This window comes from Ctenopharyngodon idella, chromosome 3, assembly GCF_019924925.1.
Source record: "Ctenopharyngodon idella isolate HZGC_01 chromosome 3, HZGC01, whole genome shotgun sequence".
NCBI lineage: Eukaryota > Metazoa > Chordata > Actinopteri > Cypriniformes > Xenocyprididae > Ctenopharyngodon > Ctenopharyngodon idella.
In genome coordinates, this window is record NC_067222.1 from 14,021,669 (window position 1) to 14,039,865 (window position 18,197).

Sequence of the window (18,197 nt, forward strand, 5' to 3'; positions counted from 1 at the left end):
TCTGAACTATTTCGACTACTTCTGAAAAAAGACAAAAAGTAAAAAACTAATTTAATTGTAAAATATGAATTCAAACACAGAATACACTATTACACTATTAAATGGTGTATTCTGTGTTTGAATTCAGGAAAAAACAGGAACAGACTGAAAGTGATATGTCTGTGAGTCTCTTCTTTGTGGTTCTTCCCCACAGGAGCAGGAGCAGTTCATCTCCCAATCATCTTTACGAACAACAGCAGGGGCTGTGGTGGTGATTCATCACACTGTTTCTTTCAGTTTACACACACAGTGTGTGCTGCTGACCTTTCACATCAGTTACATTCTTCCTTGTATGCCAGTATTAGTGTGAAGTTTGAATGCTGTTTATAAGCTGTGATTTTATGTGATTTCAATAGCTAAAAAGCAACTTTTCCCATATTTAAAGAGCTTTATTCAGATGAACACCTATAGATTTCCTGTGTATCTGACTTAAAAAAAACACACATTATCATCATATTCTACTTGAACCACAGACGATTAAATGAAACAAATACTGTCAGTTGTATCAGGTCAGATGTGTATAACTATTTTACAGAAGTCTGCAATGATTCAGACGGGGAGTGCATGAAACTGCCAACAAACATACAAATACACAGAAACACTCTGAAAGCAAGTCGCTTTGGATAAAAGCTTTTGTCAAATGCAGAAGTGTAAAGCTCACTTCCCTGTTCATAAGACTTTTGAGACAAGAGTTTGTGAATATCCGTCATGATCATACAGTACTTCACTCTACATGAGTGTAGTGGATTCTAGTATTTAGAGGCATTTGTTTATGACATTTAAGCACATGGAGAGTGTAAAACATACAGCTCTCCTATAAAAGTCGTCAATGCCAATAAAAATATAAATGAGGACATTTGCAACCATTTGTGCCTTTTTCTCAAAACTTCAGCTGGTTAATGTGTTTGTTTGAGATTATATTGTATTTTATTGTAAGTCGCTTGGGATAAAAGCGTTTGCTAAATGAATAAATGTAAATGTGATGGTGATTCACTAAGTTTGATCATTAATTTTCTCACTCAACAAACTGACTGACACAGAATCAGAATCAAGTTTAACTTTCAGTTTTAACCTTTGAGGTTTGGCTCAAATCTTTGTAAGGTTTTTTTTTTTTTTTTTTGACCGTCTGTCTTCAGCAAAGGAAACACAAAAGCATGCAGAAAAGTTACAATGCGCCACAAGAGATACGCCCAGACCCTTGTTATAAATAATTTTGGGGCGGTCCAGTGCAGTTCACGTCAATGGCGCCTCACTCCAAGTACAGGTCTCTGCAGGACATTAATGATTGATGGGCGAGGCCATAAACAGAGCGGCGTTTTTGAGAGCGTCACCTGATTTGCCCATATCAGAGTGTGGGTAGGGTTTAGGGGTGGGTTTGGGTGAAGGGGATCATTTTCATTGCATGATATATAAACACCCACCAGTTTGAAAACACCCACAAATACAGAAACGCCCACTTTTGTTTCGTAGAGACCTCACGCTCCCTCTTTTTGCTCGCGTGAGCGCGTACACTCGCCTCACTCACATCTCTCCACATCCAGCAGCTCCAGGACTTTCATTCTGCTCTCCTCTCCATCACTCATCTGCTTAAGGTACGAAATTGCTCTGTTTAATACATATGCATGTTTGGTACAAAAATATGTTTTACTACAGTTTAAATACAGTTTGACAGTAATCAGTTTTGATGGTTAGTAGCCTATTCTTGGAGGATAAAGCGGATTGTTTACATGTAAAAAAAATAAATAACGAAAGACAACGTGTGACTGTGGAGTAAATCATCAGATCGATCTTTCTTCACTGATGCTCGATAATTAACTGTGCTGTGTGATAAAACATGGTTTTTATTAGAATATGTGTCAGTTCTTAAAACTGCATCTACTGCATTCAGTAGACAGTAGACAGTCATCACCCCTGTAAAGCCTGATCTGCAGCTCTATCTTCAGAATCTTCCTGTAGTTTTTCTCATCTGTACTGTAGTAATGTGGTAACAGTATGCTAATGAATGCGAGCCCTAATTTAAAGTTTCAGGAGGTGTGTTGGGGATTTCTGAGAATAAAACACACCTGTAGCGCCCTCTGCTGCCCTGATCAATTATAACACCTCCACTGACAGAAGTGCTGAAAGAAGATAAACTCATATCTGATGCACTGAAGGGAAACTTACTGTGTTTGTTTGAAGTGTGACCACTGAACTGAAAACTCTCTGTGCTTTTGACTCTCAGTGGGGTCATTATTGGGTAGATTCATTTAATTTTTGGAAACAAATCCATCCTGAATGAGGTCTGATGCTGTCAAGATCCAGAATGACAAAACACATGATAACAGTAATAATCCACTGCACCGTTTCCCAGTCTGTGTGAGGATCACAAACTGAAGTTTAAGGACTTTTTTGTTGAAAACTGTTACTTCAAACACAGTCATTTTTTTCAGCAGTGGATCATGTCCAACATCAGTGTGTCGTGTGGACAGATTCAGTCCTCAGTGGGGTTTGTGTACGTGATTCTGCCTGTGATTCTGAATCAAACACTCAGTGATCCTGACTGTGAGCAGAGCTGGTATACAGAGGTGACTGTTACACACACACACACACAAACACACACACACACACACAATACTTCATCCTCTTGTGTTTGATTTGTTCAGGACGGGCGTCTGATCGCAGATCCATCAGATCCACACAAACTGATGTATCCTGTGACATCTGTATCATCTGATCGTCTCGTCACTTCTGACTGTGTGAATCTGAATCATGGGATCATCTGTGATGGATCAAGAGTAAATCAACTCAATCATTCATCTGTTTTCATATTTAATCCTTCATGAACTCTATAAATGCTGTTCTGATGCTTCTTTCTTTCATTTCAGTTCAGAATGGAGACCATGTTCAGAGGTGAGAGAGACACTTCAGTAAAACACATCAATCTGTCCTGATTCAGATCAAACTCTGTGTTGAAGTGAATCTGTACTGATTCAGATCAAACTCTGTGTTGAAGTGAATCAGTCCTGATTCAGATCAAACTCTGTGTTGAAGTGAATCTGTCCTGATTCAGATCAAACTCTGTGTTGAAGTGAATCAGTCCTGATTCAGATCAAACTCTGTGTTGAAGTGAATCGGTCCTGATTCAGATCAAACTCTGTGTTGAAGTGAATCGGTCCTGATTCAGATCAAACTCTGTGTTGAAGTGAATCTGTCCTGATTCAGATCAAACTCTGTGTTGAAGTGAATCTGTACTGATTCAGATCAAACTCTGTGTTGAAGTGAATCGGTCCTGATTCAGATCAAACTCTGTGTTGAAGTGAATCGGTCCTGATTCAGATCAAACTCTATGTTGAAGTGAATCTGTCCTGATTCAGATCAAACTCTGTGTTGAAGTGAATCTGTCCTGATTCAGATCAAACTCTATGTTGAAGTGAATCTGTCCTGATTCAGATCAAACTCTGTGTTGAAGTGAATCGGTCCTGATTCAGATCAAACTCTATGTTGAAGTGAATCTGTCCTGATTCAGATCAAACTCTGTGTTGAAGTGAATCGGTCCTGATTCAGATCAAACTCTGTGTTGAAGTGAATCTGTCCTGATTCAGATCAAACTCTATGTTGAAGTGAATCTGTCCTGATTCAGATCAAACTCTGTGTTGAAGGTAATCGGTCCTGATTCAGATCAAACTCTGTGTTGAAGTGAATCGGTCCTGATTCAGATCAAACTCTGTGTTGAAGTGAATCTTCTGTAAGTGAATCATGATGATTATGAATGTGTTTTTCAGTGTTTAACGACACAAACTCCAGCGGCGGATCGACACAAACTCCAGATTCACGTGAGTTCAGATGATGATTGAGTCTGAAATATCTGACTGAAGATCACATATAAGACACATGCCAAAGTTTAGAGAAAGAGAAGAAATATATAATATATAGTTGATTAATTCAGATGATTGTATTGTGGTGTTGTTTGTGTAGATCAGCTGAATTTACATTTTGTGGCTTGTATAGATCAGTTCTGGTGGATTTCTGCTCTTCTCATCATCATGGTTGTTCTTCTGCTCTTGATCTGTTTCATGCTGCGTAAAAGGATCTTCAGGTGAGTCACGAGTGATTCATTGTATCTTATAGAACAAAATAATCATGAAAATCAGTTTGAAAAAGTCATATTAAATGATGAAATCAGAGGCCTAAACCATAAAATCTCTCTGAATATATAGAAAATATTTTCATGAATATAACAGTATTTAATAATCAGTTTCAATGTGTTGTCAGATGTTATCTGAAAGCAGAGACGAGCGACATTCAGCGCAATGATTCAGAAATCAGGTGAGTGAATCAAAGTGAGAGAAAGAAAGACTTGAAGTGGGTTTGACTGAATCACATGATCATTCAGGTTTCAGACTTTTAGCTCTTTTCCACCAGAATGGTTCGTGTTCTGGAGCCAGAGTCTGTTCTCGGCCTCAGGGATCCTGAATCTGATCCTGAATCTGCTGTCCAAATAAAGCTCAGATCTGATGAATCTGATTCACTGAATCATTCTGAATCTGAGCAGATCAACGGCTCGTGTCCAGAGGATCATCCTGTCATTACTTGTCTGGCAACATAATACAGCGCTTTTAGTCGTTTCTGCGGATCTGTGTGAACGGGAATCATTTGATAACTCTGTCAACTCTACAGAGGAGAAAACGTTTCTGTCTTTAATATACTGTTGTTGTCATATAAACGTACCCTTTAAACATTTGTATTTTTTATCATTTACTGTCAAAATAATAATAAAGAACCAACTGACCACATTTGTTTTGTTGTTTTGAGTTAAAGAGTTAGTTCATCCCAAAAAAGAGCATTTCATCATCATTTATTCAACCTCACGTTGATCCAAACCTGTATGAGTTTCTCCTGCTGAACACAGAAGATATTTTGAAGAATGTCAGTAAGCAGACAGTTGATGATAGCCATTGACTTATATAGGTTACCATGTCTGAACTTCCTAGGCTAGAAGTTTATGCTGTAGTAACAAAAATGGAAACGGGAATTGTGAATATTTCACTGGTCTCTAAAATATATTCAAGATAATGGGTTCATGAGATGAGATTTTAACACATTTTTTTAAGAAATCTTCAATGCAAAAATGACTATAGTCTTTTATTCGACTGAAAGTCACAAAATAAAAGCCAATGCAGGTGGACGACCCCATAAAGTGCCCCATTATGGTTTTTGAATATTCCCTTTCATGCAGTGTGTAATAGAGGATAATATAATGTATATAATATAATGTATATAGATGTCTGTGAATGAAAACATTCAGTTGAAAGTGTACAATAAATAAAGTTATTGTCTCTCAAAAGAAAGCACATGTAACGCAGTAACACATTTGCAAAACTGGACATTTTTGTTTTGTTTCAAGAATCATGACAGGTTTAGATATTACAGATACAGACGCTTTTCTGCAGGGAAACCCCCAGGATACAGGAATGACCATATATGAACTTAACTTCCGTAGACGGGCAGTGAGGACAGCTGATGATTCATGCTCTTTTACACTGATTATGTCACTGTGCTGATACTCTTTCAAAAGGTACATTAAGAGTGCATGTTTGTTGGTACCTATTACAGTTTTTTTCAACTGCTTACACACATTTTCAAAACTTTGCCTCTTTTTTTCAAAACTTTACACACACATCCAAGAATTGCACACACAAAATGCAAAATGCCTCACATCTCTTGCAAAATGAAGCACTGCATTCAAAATATCACAAACACATCTCAAAAGCGAACATTTGTCTTACTTTTCAAACACATTTGCCATAATATTCTATTTTTGGATGTATCATATACACACAGTTATTCAAAACCTAAAACTCTTCTTTCATAAGCTGCTATGTACATTTCTGTACAAGATTGAGAGTAATTGGCAGAGAGATGTTGAAAAATTCATGGTAAACAGGAAAGCAAGATTAAAACCAAACTTTTTTTTTTTTTTTTTTTTTTACTGTAAGCATTTGTGGTTGTGAATACAGTATTGCACAGTACAGAATAAAATATAATACATCAACCATGTGTAGTTGGACAAAAAAAAAAAAAAAAACTAGCATAATTTTTGAAAAAGGTGAATATTCCAAAGGAATGGTGTGTATGTGTGTCCTGGTAGGACCAAATGTCTTCACAAGTATAGTAATACCAGTGCATTTTGACTTTGTGGGGACATTTATATACAGAATATACAGTATAAAAACCATTACACCTATGGAATGTCCCTATAGAACATGAAAACCCAATATGTGTGTGTTGTGTGTGTGTTTGTTGGTGGGCGAGATGGTTGGGTGTATCTAGACTCCATCTCTCCTCCTGGCTGGGTCCAGCCACAATACTTCATCCACGTCACATGCTATGTTCTCTCTTGCGTATCCAACCTTGGATGGAGGCAGCGTCAGTGTCTCCACATGCCTCCTCCATTGCCTGGAGAGTGTTATGTTGACATAGGGACGACGATCATGCACTTTCCAGCAACCATGTGGAGAAAAAAAAATCCTCAATAGGGTTTAGAAATGATGAATATGGAAGCAAGTAAACAACAGAAAAGTTGTGCAAAACCTATAACTTGACCTTTGGCCTATTTATAGGCCTATTTTAAAGCCATGATTGGCTGGTGTTAAGTAAAGCAATGAGTGTTTGCACATGTGAGGAGTTAGTGTGAGGCACTGATGAATTAGTGTGGCATTTTGATGGTTGTGTTTGAAAAAGGAAATCAAGATACTTCCTGTTAGATTTTTGTGTGTTACATAGAGAATTGTGTGTTGTGTTTTGCAAAAAGTGTTTTATGAAATTGAAAACTGAGTCGAAGGCTGAGAATTAGTGTATGGTTTTGCAGATTTGGTGTGTGGTTCTGCTGTTTGAGTGTCAGGTTTCAGAAACTGTGTGACAAGTAAAGATTTTGTGTGTAAGCAGTTGAAAAAAACTGTAATACCTTTTTAAAGGGTACCGTCCCAGTGACAGCTTTATACCTTTTTAATCTGACAGTGAACTCAGATTTGTGTAGGAGGAGGATGAGGACTAGAAAGTCTAATGAATGATCTGTAGTGTTTATATATTGACTGATGTGTGTATGATCTGAAAGCTTTGATTGATTTTGAGAACAGGTGATATGGTTTGAGAAGAGTCGGGGTTTTGTGAATGTAGTTTGAAGATTTGGTTTTGTGTTTCAGGTTTTGAGAAAATGAGTGAATGTTTATTTTTAGAAAACACTTCTCATGTAGTAATTAGTTTAAGAGGCTTCCTGTTTTCTCTGGTGTTTTCTTTCAGAGGTGAGTGTTTCTGTCCTCAAAACATGATTGTCTTTCATTTGCTCAGGCTGGGCATCTCTCTGTTTGAATATGAATCATTTGAGCTGCAGTTCATCAGGACAATAAACACAATCATGAGTCAATCCTTCATTAGCACTAGCAGTGATGCTAACAGTTGAACAAGTAAAACAAGACTTTGTTCTGTTGAAGCTCATCTCAGATCGTCTCTCTAGAAAGCAGCAAATCTCTGTGGATTCACACATACAGACACATAACGGAGAACAGAGGGAAAATCTGATATATGGCCAATATATATATTCAAACGTTTTCTAAATCAACTTCAGTATGCTTAGAGTTCAAATGGGGTCATTTATGACTAAGACTGGAGACACAAAAGAGACTGAATTCCAGGAATAACCCACATTATACACACAATCACACAAAACACTAACTTACATCTGAAGGTGTGAACCCTCTTCCTGCCGTGAGTTTGGTGGTCTGCGTGTGACTCAGTCTGATTCTGACGGATGAACTTGGTTTCATATGTGAAAAGACTTTAGTTTATCTACGTCACCACTGATTTAGTCACTGTCACTCTTAATGTGTATCGAGGACAACATTCTCCAAAAGTATGATTTAATTTCACAGCATTATTAAGGACTTACACAGTCACTGCTGATGATCACGCTGGGAAATCTAAGAATAGCATTTTTCTGAAGATGAGTGAGCAGTTTAACTCACTCATGAACACTCATAACAAAACAATTTGTGGATCAGCAGGTCACAATAACAACAGCAGTGGACGTCACTCGCAGAGATCACTTCCCTTTTCTGCAGAGCTGCGAATGTGTGTGTGTTCAATAAAGACATGAAAGATTATGATTGTGTGACTTTTATCAGATGACATTTCATAACAAATTAATGCAGAAAACCAGTGAATTCCAAAGGGCTTTCAACTGTATAGAGTCTACAGTACGTGATATATTATGTCAATAGAGAGTCCTCATAAACCTCAAATACCAACATGTTTGTGTGAGGAGGACCTGGTAATTTCTTAAATATTTAATTATTTTATTTTTTTATTTACAGCGCCTCTACTCTGTTGCTCTTACAGCTTTGAGAGCAAAAGAATTTACTGCAGGATTTCATCAATGACACACAAACCACTACATTATAACAGACCGCACACACACACACACACACACACACACGCACCGCCCCATATACTGGATTCATGTCAAGCTGAAAGACTTCTTTCGTTTCACTCAGGTTTTTGTCCCAGTATTAAAGTCGTAGTGTACGGGACATGTTTTTTAGTTTTTCCACAAATTTTTACGTGTATCTTCTTATCTTGTATTCACCACACTGAGTCCATAGTTTCCTTTATCATATGGTTTATTCTTCAAAGTCAACAAAGAATCACATTTCTCAAATACAGCATAATCCTTTTGCTCAACAACTTATTTCTAGAGATACTATAACTGTGGGCCAATTTATGCTGATAAACGATCAGAAGTTTTGTGTTCTCCCACCGTGCGTCTGAAACTTATTGCATGTGCGTATTTTCACTTGGACTAACAAAAATATATTCAACAGTAAATTACCTATTAACAATAACTGTACCAAATTCACAAAAAAAAGTGAAAATATAAATTCTGAAATATGAAATAGGATCAAAAAACAGACAAAGAAGACCAAACGTCATTACAAGCAATACAATCTATTAAAAGTCTACTGAAATATTAAAGCGAAATATTCGAACTGTGGGCTATTTCTAGACAAATAAAATCGTATTTAGCAAATGCATTTAATAGGCTACCTTAAGCGGATCCATGGACGAAATTACCGAGGTGAGCTGAAGGACTGGAGTTAGATGGGGGGGATTGATTTAGTGTCACCTGCCTCGGCACACTGGTCGCTGGCGCAACGTGTTGCCCAAAGATACGACTGACTATAGGGATTTTGCCCGGCCCTTCTGAACGCAGCATAAGGACGAGGCTGCTGCGGAAGACGGATTGATATTGTTATGAATGGACTTGTGACTTAAGCTCCGCCTCTTTATCGTGAAGGGACGCTCCCCGGCGGACGACACGATTTGCCCGTGCCCTGCTTTACCCCCTATGGATGGGTCTCCTCGGCCTTGGGAGAGGGAAGTGTTTTTGAGTCATTCTACGAAACGGGTGCCATTTCCACTTTGCATTTTTCAAAATTTTCATTAAGAACAAACTTTTTTTAAACGAACCTACAACTTGAAAGATATGTTAATCCTCCAAAAAAACATATTTTCCCACCTCAGGCACAACATCTTTATTGATATTATCCTTTTTATTCAGGCAAGGAAGCCATTCTTGTACCACCCCGTCACGGACAATATGTATACCAATGGAGCAGTAAAACAAGAAATTGATTTTTAAAATCTAATGTCTTCCTAATAGTAAAATGTCCCTTTTTTGGAAACCATCAATAGAAAGTCTGTAATTTAATATTTTTAATCTTGAAATATGAATTTGGCGTTTCAATGGCTTCATTGTTTGTACTGAAAAAATGAATTCACTTAAAAAATACAAATAAAGTTACATTTATCTGATTAGTTCACACAACAAGAACATCATTCAACATTAATTTATGTAATATTTCATTTTCTTTCCATAAACTTTTAACAAAATGACCCTGTGACGGGGTGGTATGGACAAAGTGTTTCTCTATATGATCTGTTGGTTTAAAACTTTAAAAACTCGGGGAGGGGAGACATTCAAATTGAGTAAAAAGTGTGTGAGTGATATAGTGAGTGAGTGAATGAGTAAATTAATGAACCAAACAGTGTTGCCAAGTCTGTGGTTTTCCCGCAGAATTGGGCTACTTTTACACTGTTGCCGGAGGTTGTTTTTCATGTCCACGGGTTGAAGCGAGCCCAAATAACACGATATTTAGCCCTTGGAATGCACATTTTACCAAGGGAACCCTGCCAAAAAAAAAAAAAAAAAAAAAAAAAAAAAAAAGTTTTACCCCCTAGAACGTGATTTTATCGGGGGACATTTTGGGATGAAATTTACCACCCCGTCAGGTTTTTGTGACGGGGTGGTAAATTTCATCCCAAAATGTCCACAAACATCCTCCCATGTGGTCAAGTTTCTCACCTAGCATACATGTATTCAATCTGAAATATAATTTCCTTTGTATACTAATGTAAAAAAAAATAATAAAAAACAGTTTTCCCTATCTATTTTGCGTGACGGGGTGGTAGGTTTGAGCTTGACGGGCCCTGCCTAACATGAAAAAGCAACAAATAAACAATGTAAAAAATTAAATAGTTGCCTGCTTTTGTCCTTGGTGGCTATAAGGCTCAAAAGATGTCACTCCGGCTTTGTGATATCATTTAAAGGAACAGTGCATCATTTATAGATAAAACAAGTTAGTGTGACGGGGTGGTAAGTCAAACTGAGGGACGCGCACAAATCATAAAATATTTACAAAAAAAAAAAGGTTTATTGTGAATAAATATATCTTATGTAAACAGGGACACACATATAATCCTGAAAGTAGTATATGTTTGAAAAAAAATATAACTTATTTGGTGATATTTTAGATGCAACTGTCATGTTGGTTAACACGGACATGTGAAATTGGCTATATAATGAAAAATGATTAAAAATAGTATGCTAATCTTCAAAAAAAAAAAAAAGCATTTTATCATATATCATGTTAAAAAGAACACTTGAATTAATAATTTTAAGCTTTGGAAACAGACTTTGGGGCATTTTTTGTGCCTTACGCATCTGATCAAACGTTGCGGACACAAATGGCACCCGTTTCGTAGAATGACTCTTTTAACTCATTCATTAATTTATATATATGAATTGTTTGTTGTTAAACGGAGAAACACGCCTTCTGTGTGTTCACGGTGTGCTGTGTAAGCGAGCTGTTTGAGTGCCAAATATCTGATGAATTGAGCGTGAAATTCACTGTAAGTGAGGTGGTGAATTGCGGGTTGTTCCATGTTTATTTTCCCCCTTCGCAGTATCTACCCGTGCCTGTGCTATGAGTCATATTTTTGTATATGCGAAATAAAGTGATTTCCCTGTGATCAAAACAAGTGGCCGTTGTATGAGAATTTCTTTGACAGACGTGTTTGAGCTTCCTACGAGGTTTATTACAGGCCTATGCGGTTCCTTCCTTTTTTATTTTAACACTGATAAATAGAATTAGCAGATACAAGCTAATTTTCCTTATGCAAGATTATTATTTAACTTATATATATATGAATGACTCGCATCAAAACGCCTAAAACGATGACATTGATTATTTTTCATTCTAATTCGTTAAATTGTGTTTTTACAATTACATTTCAACCTAAACATAACCAATCCTAAACCTTAGCTCTTGTTCAGCGCTCCAACACATATATCGAGTTCCCGCTTGTATAGTCTTGATCCCGAACTTTGCGTTTAATATGAATAAAGGCCAAAACGACTATAATACGATCTAAATTACTGTGACTTTTTGTCTGGCTGTTAGGTGTTTTATATTGTTTTATATCGAGAATGTTTTTTTTTTTTAGGATTAGGAAATGATTTATAGCCAACGCTGATGTCCTGCAGTTTAAATTGAAAATACCCCAACACATGTCATGAAGACAAAATTATATCCCAATATGAAGACAAAATTCCCATGCCCTTGCCTCAGTGAGTGGAGGTTTGACATGAAATATTTCTCAATTCTCATTGAAAGCAATGCGTTAACGCCGCGTCGCTGGGAGACATTAGGCCTAACGCTTTACGTGGCTTAATCCTACTAAAACAACAACCAGAAACTATTTTCTCACACATTTTCTTGTCATCAACAGCATCTACTGTTTAGACAACGGCAACGTAAACAAAGTGGAAATATAGTATTTTGATGTTTAGCATTTTTAACGGTTTTCTATAACGCTGAACGTGAAAGCGCGTTGCCTGATCTGCTTGTCTAAAGCTTTATTTGTCTTTTAATATCACTGTCTTAATGCATTCAGCGTTTTCTTTATAACGGTATTTTATTTTCTAGGAAAATGCTTAACGTGTTGGCTAATTAATTGCGTTCATGTGGGCTCATCTGCATGTCTGTATATGCTTTATTTAAAAGGTGTGTAGCCTACTGAATTTGCACCTCCAATATCACTGTTTTAGTAGGCTAGTAGCCTACATTAAGCCAGCATTTTTCACATTAAGCGCTTAATATGTCCCGCTTCGGGACATATTAGCTGCTCTCTGACATCTCTGGAAGAGACAAAACATAAATAAAATACGTAAAATAAATATAAAAGTGAAGTGAATGAAACTTTTCTTATTAAAGTCGTTTTTCCACTACAATCAGAAAATTGTAACTCAACTAAACCATCAGTAGCCTACAAATATAATGTACATATTCATCTTTTCCCAAGTAGATTTAAATCAACAGAATGGAGAGATTGAGATAAACGACTCATATTGCCTACATTATCCCAAACTATAAAGCTAATGAACAATACGAAAAAAACGAATAGAATTAAATCGTAAAACGCGCAGCTTTATTAAGGTTTAAGGTTTGCACTGAAATTAGTCTTTGTGCATTAAACCATGTTAATAGTTTTATCATTTTTAATACTTTTTAATGCTTAGAAGATCATAACAAATATGCAGCATTTGATGATCGCATGAACACACATACATTAATAATAAGCAGGATTTATCACAGCAGAGTTTAACATCGAGCCTCAGTCTCAGTCTGAAAGCAGAATGATTACTGAACTCAGCATTTTTAAGCAGAACTGAGTCGCGACAGAGGGGCGGGGCCAACACTGGAGTACGGAAGAGGAAAAGAGGGCGGAGTAACGCATTCATGTGACGGTTCTTTTGCTGATCTTTGACCAGTTGAAGTCAGAAGATCAAAAAACTTAAAAAAAAAAAAAAGTCACTACAAGCCATACGCTCTATCAAAGATGAAAACTAATAAGTAATTATAGACAAAGGCAAAAAAAAAAGAAAAACATATTAATCAGATCTCATACCTTAACTGGACCTTAGTGAAAATAAGTTATAAGAGCAGAAAGCAGAAGAAATCTCCCGGAAGCTGCTGAAGAGAAGAGCGATATGGAAAGTCCCTTCCCTTCTGCGGCAGCTTTTATATGAGAGCATACTCTGCTGTGATTAGTGGAATGAGGCTGAGGGGCGGGGCCAATGTGCTAAAAAATACAGGGAGGAGTCATTCATTTGCCAACATTTTCTAGCTGCAGAGGATCAAACACTTACAAAGAAACCAGATCAAACCAGAATTTGTGAAAAAAAGTGAAACATTCAATCTGAACTATTTCGACTACTTCTGAAAAAAGACAAAAAGTAAAAAACTAATTTAATTGTAAAATATGAATTCAAACACAGAATACACTATTAAATGGTGTATTCTGTGTTTGAATTCAGGAAAAAACAGGAACAGACTGAAAGTGATATGTCTGTGAGTCTCTTCTTTGTGGTTCTTCCCCACAGGAGCAGGAGCAGTTCATCTCCCAATCATCTTTACGAACAACAGCAGGGGCTGTGGTGGTGATTCATCACACTGTTTCTTTCAGTTTACACACACAGTGTGTGCTGCTGACCTTTCACATCAGTTACATTCTTCCTTGTATGCCAGTATTAGTGTGAAGTTTGAATGCTGTTTATAAGCTGTGATTTTATGTGATTTCAATAGCTAAAAAGCAACTTTTCCCATATTTAAAGAGCTTTATTCAGATGAACACCTATAGATTTCCTGTGTATCTGACTTTAAAAAAAAAACACACATTATCATCATATTTTACTTGAACCACAGAAGATTAAATGAAACAAATACCGTCAGTTGTATCAGGTCAGATGTGTATAACTATTTTACAGAAGTCTGCAATGATTCAGACGGGGAGTGCATGAAACTGCCAACAAACATACAAATACACAGAAACACTCTGAAAGCAAGTCGCTTTGGATAAAAGCTTTTGTCAAATGCAGAAGTGTAAAGCTCACTTCCCTGTTCATAAGACTTTTGAGAAAAGAGTTTGTGAATATCCGTCATGATCATACAGTACTTTACTCTACATGAGTGTAGTGGATTCTAGTATTTGGAGGCATTTGTTTATGACATTTAAGCACATGGAGAGTGTAAAACATACAGCTTTCCTATAAAAGTCGTCAATGCCAATAAAAATATAAATGAGGGCATTTGCAACCATTTGTGCCTTTTTCTCAAAACTTCAGCTGGTTAATGTGTTTGTTTGAGATTATATTGTATTTTATTGTAAGTCGCTTGGGATAAAAGCGTTTGCTAAATGAATAAATGTAAATGTGATGGTGATTCACTAAGTTTGATCATTAATTTTCTCACTCAACAAACTGACTGACACAGAATCAGAATCAAGTTTAACTTTCAGTTTTAACCTTTGAGGTTTGGCTCAAATCTTTGTAAGGTTTTTATTTTTTATTTTTTTTTGACCGTCTGTCTTCAGCAAAGGAAACACAAAAGCATGCAGAAAAGTTACAATGCGCCACAAGAGATACGCCCAGACCCTTGTTATAAATAATTTTGGGGCGGTCCAGTGCAGTTCACGTCAATGGCGCCTCACTCCAAGTACAGGTCTCTGCAGGACATTAATGATTGATGGGCGAGGCCATAAACAGAGCGGCGTTTTTGAGAGCGTCACCTGATTTGCCCATATCAGAGTGTGGGTAGGGTTTAGGGGTGGGTTTGGGTGAAGGGGATCATTTTCATTGCATGATATATAAACACCCACCAGTTTGAAAACACCCACAAATACAGAAACGCCCACTTTTGTTTCGTAGAGACCTCACGCTCCCTCTTTTTGCTCGCGTGAGCGCGTACACTCGCCTCACTCACATCTCTCCACATCCAGCAGCTCCAGGACTTTCATTCTGCTCTCCTCTCCATCACTCATCTGCTTAAGGTACGAAATTGCTCTGTTTAATACATATGCATGCTTGGTACAAAAATATGTTTTACTACAGTTTAAATACAGTTTGACAGTAATCAGTTTTGATGGTTAGTAGCCTATTCTTGGAGGATAAAGCGGATTGTTTACGTGTAAAAAAAAATAACGAAAGACAACGTGTGACTGTGGAGTAAATCATCAGATTTACTCCACAGTCTTCACTGATGCTCGATAATTAACTGTGCTGTGTGATAAAACATGGTTTTTATTAGAATATGTGTCAGTTCTTAAAACTGCATCTGTCATTCAGTAGACAGTAGACAGTCATCACCCCTGTAAAGCCTGATCTGCAGCTCTATCTTCAGAATCTTCCTGTAGTTTTTCTCATCTGTACTGTAGTAATGTGGTAACAGTATGCTAATGAATGCGAGCCCTAATTTAAAGTTTCAGGAGGTGTGTTGGGGATTTCTGAGAATAAAACACACCTGTAGCGCCCTCTGCTGCCCTGATCAATTATAACACCTCCACTGACAGAAGTGCTGAAAGAAGATAAACTCATAACTGATGCACTGAAGGGAAACTTACTGTGTTTGTTTGAAGTGTGACCACTGAACTGAAAACTCTCTGTGCTTTTGACTCTCAGTGGGGTTATTATTGGGTAGATTCATTTAATTTTTGGAAACAAATCCATCCTGAATGAGGTCTGATGCTGTCAAGATCCAGAATGACAAAACACATGATAACAGTAATAATCCACTGCACCGTTTCCCAGTCTGTGTGAGGATCACAAACTGAAGTTTAAGGACTTTTTTGTTGAAAACTGTTACTTCAAACACAGTCATTTTTTTCAGCAGTGGATCATGTCCAACATCAGTGTGTCGTGTGGACAGATTCAGTCCTCAGTGGGGTTTGTGTACGTGATTCTGCCTGTGATTCTGAATCAAACACTCAGTGATCCTGACTGTGAGCAGAGCTGGTATACAGAGGTGACTGTTACACACACACACACACAAACACACACACACACACACAATACTTCATCCTCTTGTGTTTGATTTGTTCAGGACGGGCGTCTGATTGCAGATCCATCAGATCCACACAAACTGATGTATCCTGTGACATCTGTATCATCTGATCGTCTCGTCACTTCTGACTGTGTGAATCTGAATCATGGGATCATCTGTGATGGATCAAGAGTAAATCAACTCAATCATTCATCTGTTTTCATATTTAATCCTTCATGAACTCTATAAATGCTGTTCTGATGCTTCTTTCTTTCATTTCAGTTCAGAATGGAGACCATGTTCAGAGGTGAGAGAGACACTTCAGTAAAACACATCAATCTGTCCTGATTCAGATCAAACTCTGTGTTGAAGTGAATCGGTCCTGATTCAGATCAAACTCTGTGTTGAAGTGAATCGGTCCTGATTCAGATCAAACTCTGTGTTGAAGTGAATCTGTCCTGATTCAGATCAAACTCTGTGTTGAAGTGAATCTGTCCTGATTCAGATCAAACTCTGTGTTGAAGTGAATCGGTCCTGATTCAGATCAAACTCTGTGTTGAAGTGAATCGGTCCTGATTCAGATCAAACTCTGTGTTGAAGTGAATCTGTCCTGATTCAGATCAAACTCTGTGTTGAAGTGAATCTGTCCTGATTCAGATCAAACTCTGTGTTGAAGTGAATCGGTCCTGATTCAGATCAAACTCTGTGCTGAATTGAATCTCTCCTGATTCAGAATAAACTCTGTGTTGAAGTGAATCTGTCCTGATTCAGAATAAACTCTGTGTTGAAGTGAATCTGTCCTGATTCAGATCAAACTCTGTGTTGAAGTAAATCTGTCATGATTCAGATCAAACTGTGTTGAAGTGAATCTTCTGTAAGTGAATCATGATGATTATGAATGTGTTTTTCAGTGTTTAACGACACAGACTTCAGCAGCGGATCGACACAAACTCCAGATTCACGTGAGTTCAGATGATGATTGAGTCTGAAATATCTGACTGAAGATCACATATAAAACACTAGTGATGGCAAAATGAAGCTTTGCGAAGCACAGAGGCTTTCCCCTTAACTGTATCGTAAAAAGGTTCATTACTGGAAGCTTTTCAACACGGTGCACACTAGCGACATCTTGTGGTCAAAAGGTGGAAAAGGCTGCCTTCGCGTCCCAGGCGACCCAGCCATTTTTGGACTGTTTCATGTAATAAATCAGTTTCTGCTATGAAAAGCGTACAAAACACAGAAAATAATTTGTCTATATAAAAAATTGTCTTTCACGTGTCATTTTACTTACGCAACTTGAATAAATGAGTCTGTGAATACATTTCTGGGGGAAAATAGGCAAGCTTTGGCACATATTATCAAAATAAACGAAGATTATCATAGAATGGTCAGTTGAAGTACTTATATTACTAAATGATTGTATCGTGTTGTTGTTTGTGTCGATCAGATCTGATTTTATATTGTATCTCATATATAGATCAGTTCTGGTGGATTTCTGTTCTTGTCATTTTTCTTCTGGCATTTCTGTGTTTCATGCTGCGTAAAAGGATCTTCAGGTGAGTCACGAGTTTTTAATCATGTCTTAAAGAATAAAATAGTCATGAAAATCAGTTTGACAAAGTCATATTAAATGATGAAATCAGTGGCCTAATCTATAAAATCTCTCTGAGTATATATAAAATACTTTGATGAATATAATAGTATTTAATAATCAGTTTCAATGTGTTGTCAGATGTTTTCTGAAAGCAGAGGCGAGCGACATTCAGCGCAATGATTCAGAAATCAGGTGAGTGAATCAGAGTGAGAGAAAGAAAGACTTGAAGTGGGTTTGACTGAATCATATGATCATTCAGGTTTCAGACTTTTAGCTCTTTTCCACTGGAATTGTTTGCAGTATTCTCATTTCCTGTTCCTGGAGCCTGTTACTAACCGGCCGCGTGTTTCCACATTAGACTTGAGGAAGGAACA

The 18,197-nt window shown here is 37.3% G+C and overlaps 1 protein-coding gene across 27 annotated transcripts in view; it reads left to right on the forward strand.

The window, feature by feature from the left end:
- Positions 1-18,197, forward strand: part of LOC127510041 (uncharacterized) — a 72,865-nt gene that overhangs the window by 13,526 nt on the left and 41,142 nt on the right. For 2 of the 27 annotated variants that reach the window (XM_051889540.1, XM_051889533.1), the window contains exons 1-7: positions 1,519-1,631; positions 2,469-2,603; positions 2,682-2,813; positions 16,512-16,536; positions 17,141-17,191; positions 17,707-17,785; positions 17,962-18,015. In XM_051889540.1, the coding sequence (XP_051745500.1) occupies positions 2,478-2,603; positions 2,682-2,813; positions 16,512-16,536; positions 17,141-17,191; positions 17,707-17,785; positions 17,962-18,015 (467 nt within the window). In that variant the 5' untranslated portion in view covers positions 1,519-1,631; positions 2,469-2,477. Of the gene's footprint in view, positions 1-1,055; positions 1,632-2,468; positions 2,604-2,681; positions 2,814-2,903; positions 2,929-3,800; positions 3,852-4,026; positions 4,115-4,290; positions 4,345-4,418; positions 4,812-7,762; positions 10,411-11,443; positions 11,615-13,223; positions 13,365-15,125; positions 15,241-16,076; positions 16,212-16,289; positions 16,422-16,511; positions 16,537-17,140; positions 17,192-17,706; positions 17,786-17,961; positions 18,016-18,197 lie in introns of those variants that run through there. The other 25 variants (XR_007929435.1, XM_051889546.1, XM_051889532.1 and 22 more) reach the window with 25 other exon arrangements.